Here is a 15,095-nt window from a genome sequence, read left to right on the forward strand (position 1 = left end):
TCCTCCTCCTATTCTTTCAGCATACTCATTCACAGTTACAATATAACTAGAGAAAAATAGGACTTAACCCAAAATACCTTAGTGAAGTATTTAAACAGAAGGAGTTTAAGTCAAGAAATTGGCCACTCAGTTGATAGATGTTTTGGGTGGGAACTCCAAACTGAGGGGAGGTGGGGCAGCACAGACATGAGTATCAGCAGGAAACAATTACCACCCCTAGGTTAGAGGGACAAACCTAGGGTGGTGTTGCTGGTGTCCAGGGCTCAAGATTGCTTGGGAAATGTGGGAACCGTAGCAGGGTGTTTGGAAGGGCTCCTGGAGCAAACAAGGAGACACAGACATTGCCAGAGAAGCCGGTGGCTGCATGGAGGGGGGAGAAGAAACCTGAATCTTCCTTACCTTCTGCCCTCCAGTCTCCCTTAAGTGCCTCCCACTGGCTAAACCTACATGGAAGCCAGAGAACAAAAAACTTGGAGATGTAATTTGCCCGGGAGTCATACCTCTGAGATACAGAAAAATTGTCCCAGGGAAATTCTGGGGCATTTGAACCCTTTCATGTAGGCCACCATTCAGGCCAGGCTTTAACCAATAGTTAGAGCTGCTTCTAGCTGCTTCACTTTGCCCATTAAATGCCAAATCTCAGTAAGTTTACCTTTTTTTTTTTTAAAGATTTATTTATTTATTTTAGAGAGAGAGAATGAGAGAGAGAGAGGAGGGTCAGAGGGAGAGGGAGAGAAGCAGATTCCCCACTGAGTGTGGAGTCCGATGCCATTCGGGGCTGGATCCCAAGACCCTGAGATCATGACCAGAGCCGAAATCAAGAGTCAGATGCTCAACCGAGCAGTGCGGGTGGCCCAAGTTTACCTATCTTGTTCAATTTTACCTAATTTAACCTCATGTTCTATTCTCCTTGGTCCGGCAAACTTAAAATCCATTCCCACAATACTTCTTGATTTCTTGCTTACACAAATTAGCAACAATTCGCAATGACATTGGATGTAAGTGCTATCTCCTCCCCAGATCTTGAAATTCTTCCCTGGACCATGCTAGAATCTGACTCCTCAAGGGCAATGGAGAGACAATGTGAGTGAAGGGGTTTGTTCTTGAAGAGTTGCCTTTCTTTTGCAAGGCAACTGCCTCTGTAAATTCATTAAAGATTGTTTTTTTTTCTTCAAATGAGCTTTATTTTTAATAGTCAGAATCTGGAAACAAATTAAATGTCCACCAACAATTGATAGGTGCACAACTGTATTACATCCATATTTCATCCATACAGAGTGAACTAGTCAGCAACAAAAAGAAATAATTTAATTAATCTCCGAGCAATTATGCTTACTGAAAGAAGGTTAAAAAAAAGGCCATACTGGCTTTGTTATTTATTATATATTATTATATACTATTTATTATATAAAATACTAGAAAGTGCAAATTAAAGTACTGTGAAATAAAACAAATCAGTGGTTGAATGAGAATGAGGGATTAGGGAGGGACAAGAGGAAGAGATTATGAAGGGGCATGAGCAAACTTTGGGGGCTAATGATATGCTCATTACTTTAATTATGGTGATGGTATCACAGATGTCTACATATGTCAAAATTCATCAAATTGTACAACTTAAATATGTGCAGTTTATTATATTCTAATTATACACCAGTAACGCTATTAAGAGCTATAATGCTACCACATAAAAATCTGGATCTCCCATTTCTCTTGGAAAATCAACCAACCTTATATTGACTCAACTATTTCCCACTTCTCATATCTTGGTAGGGTCAGCCCTGCCTCCGTGGCAGCAAAAACTGGAGAACAATTAATACCATGTTCACCCAAACACTGGCTGGGTCACAAGACCCACCCGAGACTGCAGGATCTCTCTTCCCTGCTCTGGGGTACCTGCCTGTGCACTGTTGGCCTAAGGTCAACAGCCCAGGGTGGTATAGGAATCCAGAAAACCTTTAGATTATTTGCTCTGACACTGACCTCTGCCACAGGAGATAAAGAGGTCTGTAGGTTCTAAGAATTTCTGTACACCTTTAACCCAGAGCCACAGTCGCATGAAATTTACATCTGCCCTTCAGAGCAGACACATAACCTCTAGTTTGACACCATCTCCACCACTCCCTAATTAATCAAGGTTTCTGTACTTGGTGTTTCTATATTATGTTGTTTTAATCTTAAAGGTATACTTTGTTAATTTTAAGTTTTGAAAGATTTATATTATAGTTATAACTAAGTAAACTATAATCAAGCCTACTTTAGGATGTCTAAATAAAACAGTCTTTACCGGAGTTAGCCTTACTAAGTGTTAATGCTTAAAATTTTGGAAAGTAGAAAAACAAAACTTGTATCTTTACCCTTAATAAATTCGAACGGCAGGAAAAATGACAACATTCTATGCATTGGAACAAGAAATATATCAACTGTGTTTCCTACTTAGCCCCTGAAGGTCTTATCTGCCTCCCGAATTTTGGACTTCACGGGGGCTGTAACTTCTGGGTAGGTCTCGGGAGACAGCTACAGCCCAACGGTGTTGGGGAATGTGAGACATCCCCTAGGAAAAAGGGACTTAAGTCCTGCCATTCCCAGAAGAAATGGAGGTTGTCATGCCACTCACCCCTTCATCAGGGTGAGCTTAGGACTCAGAGGAGATCCTGACATCTAGGTCATAAGATCAGTCCCACAAGGCTGAGTAGTTTTTCCTAAGAAGGTTTAGACGGCATTGCCAATTAGGCCAAATTAGACTGAGAGCTCTTGTCTGCCATCCTGCCGTTTTTCTCTGATGTACATAAAATTTGGGGCTGCCACAAAAGACCTTCTTCCCTTCATGCTGGCAAAGCCCGTATCTCGCTCTCTCTCTTTTTTAAAATTTTATTTAATAACGTATTTTATTTAGCCCAATATGCCCCAAATATTATCATTTTAATATGTAGTCAAATAAAGGTTATAAGATGTTCTACACTCTATCTCCCTCTCTCTCTCATACTATGTTTTAGAGATCTAGTGTACATTTTATACTTAGAGCATATCTCAGCTCACCCCAGCCACATTTCAGGTGCTCACTTGTCATTTGTGGCTCGTGCCTACCGTATTGGACGGCACAACTCAATTTAGCCCACAGTCCTGGTTTTCTTCCTGACTGTGGAAAGCAATCAACACCCTTGTATACAGGTGTGAAGGGAAGACGTGAGCTCAGTGAGTCATCACCTGTTTCTTGAGAGCCCATTTCTTTCCTCACTCAAACCCACACAGTGAACAGAACGAGGGCTTTCACAATAAGGCTTTTTCAGGACATGAAGCAGATCAGCGTGGGGCAGGCAGTTCCAAGGCTGGGTGATTTGGAGGCTGGAAAAATCCATCTTAGCTACCTCTTGTAGAGTCAGTACTGTCCATGGGAAACAAAAACCTCTGGAACACTGCAGCAGATTCCAGCTCAGATCTTTTGGGCTGGTGCTGGGTCATGGCCACACTGAAACCATCCGCGGGTAGGCAACGTGGATCCCTAATGGGTTCATACCACTCATGATTCCCTCCAGGACATGGGAGGGAGGGTGGAGGTGTGCCTTGCCTGAGCACACTGGGCTGACAGCCACACAGGGTGGGGCCCTGACCACTAGCAGAGGTGCAGTGGTCTCTGCAACAGACACAGGCGGTGCTATAGCTCAGGCCAAGTGAAGGCCCTGGGGAGATTAGAAAATGTAAAAGGAAGTCCTGAAACCTCCCCACATACCTGGCACTTGTAGTTACCTCCCCAGCGTGGATACCTAGATGTACGAAGTTCAACTTCAGGGTGTTGACTCCATCTCAAAGGCTACTTTCAGAGCTTTTCTCTTTTATGAGTCATACTGTGTTGAGCAAGGAGAAAGCACCCTCCCTGCTCTCTTAAGGCCTCCCTTTGGTGTGAAGTTCCTGGTGCTAAATGAACTTAGAAGATGTAGCAAAAGGATCACCAAGACACTCACACACAGGAAGCCTTTCTTGGGTATGAACTTTCATGTGCCAAGCCCGGTGGGAGGGTCTTCTGTAGGCCCTCCCACGTTCGCTGAACACATAAGACTTGGCTCTGGTTTTATGTCTCTGGTGCATGATGAAGCTGGATTTGCCACCAGAGAACTGCCCACATTCACTTCATCCATAGGGCTTGCTGTGGTGTGAACTTTCATGTGTTGAAGAAGCTGGGGATGACTGATGTAGGCTTTCCCACATTCACTGCACACATAAGGCCTTGCTCCACTGTGAATTCTCTTATGTACTTTAATGTAGGAACTGTGGCTAAAGAATTTCCCACATCTATCACACTCGTAAGACCTCTCCCTAGTGTGGCTTTTCTGGTGCTCAGCAAGTGCATCTTTGCGGAGAAAGCCTTTCCCACATTGGCTGCACATAAAAGGCCTTTCTCCACTGTGAATTTTTTGGTGCTGAGTAAGTGTGTCTTTGCGGCCAAAGGCTTTCCCACATTCACTGCACTCGTAAGGTTTTGATCCGCTGTGTATGCTCTGGTGCTGAATAAGATGGGATTTTTTGATAAAAGATTTCCCACATTCAGCACACTCATTAGGCCTTGGTCCCACGTGAGCTCTCTGGTGTACTTGGAGGTTGATGTTGCAGATGAAAGATTTCCCACAATCGTTGCACTCATAAGGCTTTTTTCCAGAGTGGATTTTCTGGTGCCGAACACACTTGCCTTTGGTGCTAAAAGCTTTCCCACATTCACTGCACTTGTAATTTTTCTGTCCAGCGTGAAGGGCTTCCTCACACTGGGTGCTGCTGCATGGCTTCTCCTCATCTTTAGTGGCATGGTGCTGGACAAATCCAGAGCTGGCCAAGAAGTCCTTCTCATCCTCCTTGCAAGTGAAGGCGTTCTCTGACTTATAGCTTCTGTAGCTCTTCACAAAGGAATCTTGGTCCTTTTTTTCCCAAGGGACTGCCTCTCCACTCTCCTGCTTCGGTATTTGGTCAATGTTGACAGTGACCCAGAAGGTTCTTCCACATGACCCACATGGGTGTGGTTGAGGCCCAATGGATGTTCCCTGCTGCCCAGACAGATGCAAAATGTCTTTTAAGATCGGGTCACACATGTTACATGGGTGGCTCTTGTGGACGGAAGGACCCACACTGAGAATTCTCCCCTGTGACTCTCTTACAGAAACTTCCTGCTCAGAAGATGCGTCTTCATTCTCTACTCTATGACAAGGGCCGTGGCTCCCTGAGACCATCGCTGCCCTTGCTGGAGCTATCGCTACATTTGCAGGAACCACGGGCTCTCTCACTGGCAGTGGTTGGGGAATTAAATGATATCTGGAAATTGCAAGTCCCAGTGAGGTCACCAGTAGAAAGTTTTCCAGGATCACGTTACAGTACAGGCGTTTCTGAGCCTCATCAAGTAGCTCCCACTCCTCTGGGGAGAAGTATATACACACATCTTCAAAGGTTACAATGTTGCGGGTCGAATCCGTCTGTGCGCCAGCCTCCGCCATTGCCAGAGTATCAAGGCCCCGAGAGGGCACGCCTCAGCGGGTGTGAGGAAATACAAGGCACAAGATCGTCCACTCCGCGGTCAGGGACACCACACACAACTAAAGCTGGGGTAACACGGCTCCTACAAAGCAGAGAGGTAGGGCTCAACCTCGAAAATGGCTTCCGTTCAGTTGTGGGTAAACAGACGGAGAAACCGTCTCTTCCTAGTGCTTCCGGCTGTCTTTCTCAAATGAACTGGAACCAAATATGACGGAGGATGGTCCAATGCGCGGAAGCAGGAAGTCCCGCCCGGAGGTCGCTTTAAATTGATACATATATATATATTTTAATGGAGGAAGGACTGGTTTCCTTAGATTGGAGAGAGGAATGGAGGTTTCCTTTGGCAAATGTGACTTCAGGTATTTTTAAAGTTCATATTTCTCAGCTTCATTCAAATCCATCCAAATGTCTCCCTTCCAAATTTCATAGTCCTGAATAATTTTTTTTTTTAATGATTCATTGTTGCTATTCAGGGTAGCTATTAGTTTGTTGTTGTTGTTGTTTTCTGTGTTGATCTTGTATTTAGGCACTGTTGAATTCCCTCTTTAGTTCTACTTGTCAGTTGGTTATCTTGGATTGATTATATAGATGATCATATCCACTGAAAATATTTTACTTCATATTTTCCAACGTCTACATCCATTCTCCACTTATTTTTTTCTCTCTCATCTTTTGCAGAGGCCAGAACCTTTAGGACAAGGTTGATTAGTAGTGGTGATAAGAGATGACTTTTATTTCTGAATTTAATGTAAATTATTCTACACTTTGCATCTTATGCTGTACATATATTTGCTATACATATTTGGTAGATACATTTATGAAAGTTGTTTGCCAAGTTTTTTTTATCATGAATGATTGCTGGATATCATTGAATGGTATATTGACCTATATTTAGTTATGTTTTTTCTCATTTAGATACATTATTTTAGTGAATTAACTTTGTTGGTGAATTTTCTTAAATTGTGTTATCCTTGAATTTTGAGATTAAACCATTGGTCATGAGGCATTAAAATGAAATATTGGTTGTGGTTTGCTGATACTATGTTTGAATTTTGCTTCTGTGTTTATAAGTGTGATTAATATATGTTTTTGCTTCCTTGTGCTTTTCTGTCTTGGGGACTACAGACATTACTAAGCTCAGAAAATGAGAAATTGTCTATTTTCTGTTCTATATATTGGAACAGTTTTTTTTTTGCAGTTGAAATTAGCTTTTAAAAAAAAAAAATTTAGTAGGTCTGATACCTTTGTGCTTCTAAAAATTTAACTACCCTTTCTTTGATTTTATGATTTTCTTCATGATGGGCCACTTTGCTGGTTTCTATTTCCCTAGAATTTTTTTTCATGTTATCTAGGTTTTCATATTTATTTCTATTATGTTGATCACTGCGTTTTATTATTTTTAGCTTTATTTAATGTTTTTTTCCAGCTTTATTGAGGTATTATGATGAATAAAATTGTATATATTTAAAGTATACAATGTGATGATTTGATATATGTATATATTATGAATGATTACCACAATCAAGTTAATTAACATGTCCTTCACCTTATATAGTTACCTTTTTTTTCTGCATGTGCATAGTGAGAGTGCTTAGGATCTCTTCTCAGCAAATTTCAAGTCTACTACACAGTATGATTAAGTATAGTCACAATGTGGTACATTAGGTCCCAATAACTTATTCATCCTGTATTTTTTGTTTTGTTTCAAGTTTTTATTTAAATTCCAGTTGATTAACATATAGTGTAATAATAGTTTCAGGAGTAGAATTTAGTGATTCATCACTTACGTATGACACCCAGTGCTCATCACAGTTACGTGCCCTCCTTAATACCCATCACCTATTCAACCCATCCCCCTGCCCTCCTCCCCTCCAGCAACCCTCAGTTTGTTCTCTATAGTTAAGAGTCTGTTTTATGGTTTGCCTCTCTCCCCCACCAATGTGTTCATCTGTTTCATTTCTTAAATTCCACATATGAGTGAGATCATGTGGTGTTTGTCTTTCTCTGACTGATTTCGCTTAGCATAATACACTCTAGCCCCATCCATGTTGTTGCAAATGGCAAGATTTCATTCTTTTTGATGGCTGAGTATTACTCCATTGTATATATAAATACCACCTCTTCTTCATCCATTCATCAGTCGATGGACCTTGGGTCCATATTTTGGCTATTGTGGATAATGCTGCTATAAACAATGGGGTGCATGTGTCCCTTTGAATCAGTATTTTTGTATCCTTTGGGTAAATACCTAGTAGTACAATCGCTGGATCATAGGGTAATTCTATTTTTAACTTTCTGAGGAACCTCCATACTGTTTTCCAGAGTGGCTGCACCAGTTTGCCTTCCCACCAACAGTGCAAGAGGGTTCCCCTTTCTCTGCATCCTCGCCAACATCTGTTGTTTCCTGTGTTGTTGATTTTTGCCATTCTGACAAGTGTGAGGTGATATCTCTGTAGTTTTGATTTGCATTTCCCTGATGATGAATGATGTTGAGCATTTTTTCATGTATCTCTTAGCCATCTGGATGTCTTCTTTGGAAAAATGTCTACTCATGTCTTCTGCCCATTTCTTAACTGGATTATTTGTTTTTTGGGTGTTGAGTTTGCTAAGTTCTTTACAGATTTTGGATACTAACTCTTTTTCAGATATGTCATTTGCAAATATCTTCTCCCATTCCATAGGTTGCCTCTTAGTTTTGCTGATTGTTTCCTTCACTGTGCAGAAGCTTTTTATCTTGATGAAGTCCCAATGGTTCATTTTTGCTTTTGTTTCCCTGGTCTCCAGAGATGTGTCTAGTAAGAAGTTGCTACTGCCGAGGTAGAAAATATTGCTGCCTGTGTTCTCCTTTAGAATTTTGATGGTTTCCTGTCTCACATTTAGGTCTTTCATCCATTTTGAATGTATTTTTCTGTATGGTGTAAGAAAGTGGAAAAATATAGAATGCTTCATGAATTTGCATGTTGTTCTTGCACAGGGGCCATGCTAATCTCCTCTGTATCATTCCAATTTTAGTGTATGTGCCGCTGAAGTGAGCATGAGAACTTATACACCTTATAACTGAAAGTTTGACCCTTTCTTTGATCAGCATCTGCCATTCTCCCCACTCTCTAGACTGTGGTGACCACCATTCTACTGTTTCTATGAGTTTGACTTTCGTTTTATTTAGATTCCATATATGAGTGAGTACATACAGTATTTGTCTTTCCGTGTCTACCTTATTTCATTTAGCATAAGTACTCCAGGTTCATCCATATTATCACAACTGGTAGGATTTCCTTCTTTTTATGGCTGAATAATATTCCATTATATATACACACACCACATTTTCTTTAACCATTCATCCATTGGTGAACATTTAGGTGTTTCCATATCTTGGCTATTGTGAGTAGTGTTGCAATGAACATGAGTGTGCAAAAATCCCTTCAAAATAATACTGATTTAGTTTCTTTTGGATTTATACCCAGAAAAGGGATTGCTGGGTCATATGTATGGTTTTTAATCTTAAGTGATAGGTTACTTAATAATTAGTTACTCATTTTTCATTGCTGATGTTGTTTATTCACATCTTCATTCTCTTTTTTTCTCCCATGATTCTATTTAGATTCAAGTTAGTTAACATATAGTGTAGTATTAGTGTCAGGGGTAGAATTTAGTGATTCATTAGTGGCATATAACAGCCAGTGCTCATCACAGGTGCCCTCCTTAATGCCCATCACCCATTTACCCCATCCCCCCATCCACCTCCCCTCCAGCTACCCTCAGTTTGTTCCCTATAGTTAAGAGTCCTTTATGGTTTGCCTCCCTCTCTCTTTTTATCTTATTTTATTTTTCCTTCCCTTCCCCTATGTTCATCTGTTTTGTTTCTTAAATTCCACATATGAGTGAAATCATATGGTATTTGTCTTTCTCGGACTGACTGATTTCGCTTAGCATAATACACTCTAGTTCCATTCATGTTATTGCAAATGACAAGATTTCATTCTTTTTGATGGCTGAGTAATATTCTATTGCATATATATACCACATCTTCTTTATCCATTCATCAATTGATGAACACTTGGGCTCTTTCCATATTTTGGCTATTGTGGATAGTGTTCCTATAAACATTGGGGTGCCTGTGCCCCTTCAAATCACTATGTTTGTATCCTTTGGATAAATGCCTAGTAGTGAAATTGCTGGGTTGTAGGGTAGTACTTTTTTTAACTTTTTTGAGGAATCGCCATACTGTTTTCCAGATTGGCTGCACCAGTTTGCATTCTCACCAACAGTGCAAAAGGATTACCCACTTTGGGGAGATGGAGAGGTAGTAGGGAAACTATTAAAGTTTTTTCTACTGATCAAAACTTCTCCTAAATATATTGACTCTGAATAAAAATCATCCCTATTCCTCTGAACCTAGATGTTTGAAATTATAAAGACAAAATTTGATTATTTTTAGGTTCCCTTCTTTACATTTCTGTTGACTCATAAACAATGGCCATCTGACTGAATGGGTAGAAAGAAATATCCAGAATGAGGGGAATTTTGTTTAATTCTACTTAAATATCATCTCTTTCCTGATGCTGATTGCGCTCTGTTTCTTTCTCATGGCCTGCTCTCTCCCCTTCACTCTTTCTTCCTGCTACAACCCACAAAATCAGGCACTTTGAAGAATAAAAAAACTTTATGACCTTTATCAAGATGAAGGAGATTCACCACACTGATCACTGAGCAGAAGAAATTGTAAAATGGAACTTTTAATATTTTAAAGCCATTTGAAATACAGTTCACATGAATGATTCTGTACAATGTACAAATCAGTACCCTGGAGAAGTTGCACTGACAGCCATGGGAGGAAGACATGCGGGAATAACTTTTAATTGCATATTTAATTGACCTTGTAGGAAAATGAATCTCGTATTTTGTACTGAGTACAATTACATAAAGATTTGAAAATAATATTATCCAAAAAAGTTACTCAGACTATTTTATGGTATTATTAGAATCATATATAGTGTTTGTACTCTGCATTCTTTTGATAGTACTAAGACAATCACCATCCTGCTTTATAGCAGAGGGGTAGAAAGGAGTTAGGAGATAAATTAAAGCATACATTTTGCTAGCATTTTTAGTAATTTATGATAAATAACTTTATAAAAGTCTCTCTGAAAAGTCTTCAGACATCATTTTGAAACTATCAGATTTATAGTTAATACAGCTAACATGTATAATTTTAAGGTGGCTTTTTGCTTTTCCAACCAATTGGATATTAAGGTAATTTACAACTAAGTAAAATCAGTATTTTTCCCACATATGTTTTTACAGTGGATAGAGCTAAAGAGATTGTTGTTTTAAAGAATGAATATGGCTATTTTTCTCAAGGGCATTTGTCCTAAGAAGACATCTTTTATTTTTTTTTCAGATGTAGAATTTGGTGATTCATCACTTACACATAACACCCAGTGCTTATCATAACTAGTGCCCTCCTTAAAACCATCATCCACTAAGAAGAAGATGTGGTATATATGTATACACACACACACACACACACACACACACACACACACACACAATGGAATACTACTCAGCCATCAAAAAATGAAATCTTGCTATTTGCAATGACGTGGATGGAACTAGAGGGTATTAATGCTAAAAGAAATAAGTCAATCAGAGAGAGACAATTATCATATGATCTCACTCATATGTGGAACTTAAGAAACAAAACAGAGGATCATAAGGGAAGAGAGGGAAAAATAAAACAAGAAATCAGAGAGGGAGACAAACCATAAGAGACTCTTAATCATAGGAAGCGCACTGAGGGTTGCTGGAGGGGAGAGGGGTAGGGGGGATGGGCTTACTGGTCGATGGACATTAAGGAGGGCTCGTGATGTAATGAGGACTGGGTATTATATGCAACTGATGAATCACTGAACTCTACCTCTGAAACTAATAATACATTATATGTTAATTAATTGAATTTAAATTTAAATGTGAAAAAAATTAAAAGAGGATATCTTTTAGTTAACATATTTAGAAAAAGACATTGGCTCATATAAAAATAGTACCCAGCTAAGGTCCTGTGTATAAGGGGAAATAGATAATTTTAGAAGTTATAAGGTAAGAAATGATCACTATTTAATATGAGAGAAAGCAAAGGTATTTTCTCAGACCTACAATATAGACCAGGCAGTTAAGTGCCATGATTGGCAATGATTTTGGGTGAAAATAGAGAGCTGTAAGGACACATAGCAACTGTGACCTACACTTCCATTTAGAATTACATGAGTTGCAGTGATGTCTCTCAGAATATAAACCATGAAATATTTGGCAGGGTTTAATGCCACATCCCATCTGCTGCCATCTTAGGCTGTGTTAAAAAAAAAAAAAAAGATAATAGGAAGGGAAAAATGAAGCGGGGGAGATCGGAGGGGGAGATGACCCATGAGAGACTATGGGCTCTGAGAAACAAACTGAGGGTTCTAGAGGGGAGGCGGGGTGGGGGGATGGATTAGCCCGGTGATGGGTATTAAAGAGGGCACGTATTGAATGGAGCATTGGGTGTTATACGCAAACAATGAATCATAGAACACTACATCAAAAACTAATGATGTACTGTATGGTGATTAACATAACATAATAAAATAAAATTAATAAAAAAAAGAAATAGTGTTTAGTTCACAGAAGGGGAGAGTTCTACTGTATTGATCAGAAACTACTTTTCTGAATTCATCCTAGGTGTAGCTCAAGGGAGGTAACCCAGAGCAACCATGTAAGGCATGGAAACAGGGTTCTTTTGATTTTTCAGCCAAGAGTGTAGATTTCAGGGGATATCAGTTGTATTCTTTCCAAAATCTTAGAGCTCTTAGGGTGAAAAGAGTTTGATTTAGTTTGTTCTGTTTGAGCAGAAAATAATGAAGAGATTCACTTACTAGATGCATGGCCTGGTGCCACAATAAATCTTCATACCTATAATACAGACTCTGAAGTAACATGGTAGATGATCAAGGGCCAATTTGCCTATGGATTTTTGGCTGACATTTATGGGCAATTGTTAAAGTCCTCAGATACTGGAAATGCATCATTGCATAAAGCAGGATGCATAAAGCCCATGCTTTACATACTGGGAAGAACAGTGCTCCCACTGATGTAGGGAAACGTAAAGACAGAAGTTCCTCTTTGCAACGCAGAGTCAGAGCAGGGAGAGGACAAATAGCCGGTCAGGCCGTGCGTAGTAGCACCGCACGGAAGAGCTTGCCGGCTAGTATCTTGCGAGCTTCATTCATTTAGCATCAACAAGAAGGAAGGCACCGAACATCAAGCAGGACCATAGTGGACTAGAAACTAAGAGTATAAAGTCAAAGAAGAAATAGTTACTGCCTCTAAACCATCCTACTAATGAGATGTAAAATGTGAGGCTGTGTTTATATGTATGCGCATGTCTGAGCATGAGTTCTGAAGGTGGTCTTTATATTCTGAGAATAATATGTATTAGGTTAATTTTGTTTCTTAACACCCATGTTTAATTGAGTAAAGTCAGAAACGAAAACACTTGATTTTTACATAGACTTTAAATTCCACTTTAAAATCTTATTATTTTATTGTTATCTCAAATATGTATCACTTTTATTTTTAAAAAATTTTTAAAGATGTTATTTATTTGATAGAGAGAAAGCACAAGAGAGCACAAGCAGAGGGAGAGGCAGAGAGAGAGAGAGAGGGAGAAGCAGGATCCCCGCTGAGCAGGGAGACCAACTAACACGGGGCTCAACCCCAGGACACCAAGATCATGACCTGAGCTGAAGGCAGACACTTAACCGACCGAGCCACCCAGGTACACAAGTGATATATCTTTATCTTCTGTCCCACTGCTCCCTCCTTCAAAGGCAGAGATAAAAAGGGGTATAATGGAGACAAAAGAAGTATATGTATATATACGGACTGCTGGGGGAGATGTTATGGTGGCTGGGGCCCAGGGTGCACGGGGTGCAATTCTGGGGCCAGCAGTGGGTGATGCGTTTCTCTGTGTTTACATTTAGCTGATGTGGAGTGGAGTGTGCATGTCCTGCGTGCCTTTGCGCCCCCACATGTTTATGTGAGAGGCATTGGGGTCCCCACTTTGCCCTCACTCCACAAGCCTACTGTGTACATATGGGAAAGGAGGAGGTAATAATCCTATACCTCCCCCACCTCTGCCATGCACCTGCCCTGCACAGTTGCCCACAGCGTGTCCCCTGAAAACAAGCAGTGGCCTTTCTCCTTTGTCTACACCCCCCTTTTTCATGTGATTGCTGTACAGTGTTTTTTGTTTTTTGTTTTTTGTTTTTAATTCACAAGTTCTTGTTCCTCTCCCCTCTAGCCTTCAACTCGTGATCCATAATTTATTTGTCTGGCTTCTTGGAGGTACCTCTGTAGGTTTGTCCTCAGGTATTCTTATAGATGTCTTTCTGAAAATGGTTATTTCATATGATTTTTCATGGAATTTGTCCTAATAAACCATTCTTCTGTCACATGGCAACATTAAAAAAACCATACAGTAGCACTGTGTTTAGGACTTGTTAAAAGAAATTTTTATGCCCCAGGACCTCCTTCTTTCACTTTCTTAACAGCAAAGGACTTAAGGATGTTTTTCCTTAGTGTGAGGAGCATATTAAGGGATTGAAGGCTAATGCCATCCGGGCTGACTTCCTTAGTTGTACTTCAGGCTCATAATTTTGATATTTATGCTAGAACCTTCTAACAATTAGAGTTTTTAACAGTGGATCAGCCTGCCTAACAAAGTAATGAACTTCACGTTGCTGGGAAGGTTCCAGAAGGTGCTGTATGAACACCACCTTTTAAGATTGCTTTAGGGGGATTCCTTATTGATTTTGGAGCTGGACTAGATAAAAAGTAAGTACTTTCCAACACGTACTAGTGATTCTTTGATATTATTTTAAAAATCACAGATTGAATAAAAGCAGAAAAATTTGGGATCTTTGTGAGGCACTGATTGCTACTATAGTTTTTCATAGCAACCTAAGATTTTCTTTTCATGGTAAGGTTTACCAGAAAAAAAGGGCTTGTAAGTAATATCTCTGGTTTGTGGGTGTTTTCTGTTGTTAGAAAAAGCTATGTCCTTTATAATAGATATGTCTAAGCATTGAAAATTATTTCTAATTAGTAACAATTTCCCCTTTATTCTTCACTATAGTAAACACTGTGTTGTACAATACATAATTTTATCTACATTCTGAGAAATACCAGTCAAATTCGTGGCTCTGACTCAGAAAATGTAGTCCTTAATCATGAACCAGATTCAACACATTCTTCCAAGGAAACATATGTTGAAATAAGTATTATATATTTTCTTGTTTTAGAGAAAGCAAGTTCAAATTTCATTTCTAATTTTATTAAGCAGTTGCTTTTTTATTCATGGAGCTCTTTCATCAGAAATGTATTCTTAATTTTTTTTTCCACAGGGAGGAGAGGGAAGATTTTTTTTTTTTTGTGACTCAGTTTTCTTGTATCTCATTTTTTAAAGAAAGATGGAAAAAATCCCTTCCTTCTCCTATTGTCCTCCATGCTATTCCAAGAAACAAACTGAGGGTTTTAGAGGGGAGGGG

At 39.5% G+C, this 15,095-nt stretch overlaps 1 protein-coding gene and 1 non-coding gene across 2 annotated transcripts; both read right to left on the minus strand.

The window, feature by feature from the left end:
- Nucleotides 1–3,989: 3,989 nt before the first annotated feature.
- On the minus strand, nucleotides 3,990–5,474 carry LOC116646002 (zinc finger protein OZF-like). Its single transcript, XM_032426483.1, has one exon. It carries the CDS (start codon nucleotides 5,472–5,474, stop codon nucleotides 3,990–3,992), a length of 1,485 nt encoding a protein of 494 aa, XP_032282374.1.
- A 2,969-nt stretch (nucleotides 5,475–8,443) lies between these two features.
- On the minus strand, nucleotides 8,444–8,550 carry LOC116646195. The gene has a single exon (XR_004302092.1). It is a non-coding gene; the product is annotated as a U6 spliceosomal RNA (small nuclear RNA).
- Nucleotides 8,551–15,095: the final 6,545 nt, after the last annotated feature.

Source organism: Phoca vitulina, unplaced genomic scaffold, assembly GCF_004348235.1.
Source record: "Phoca vitulina isolate PV1807 unplaced genomic scaffold, GSC_HSeal_1.0 scaffold35, whole genome shotgun sequence".
Taxonomy (NCBI): domain Eukaryota; kingdom Metazoa; phylum Chordata; class Mammalia; order Carnivora; family Phocidae; genus Phoca; species Phoca vitulina.

Excerpts from the sequence above, each read along its gene's own strand:
- LOC116646002 (XM_032426483.1), bottom strand. The coding sequence starts at position 5,474 with ATGGCGGAGGCTGGCGCACAGACGGATTCGACCCGCAACATTGTAACC.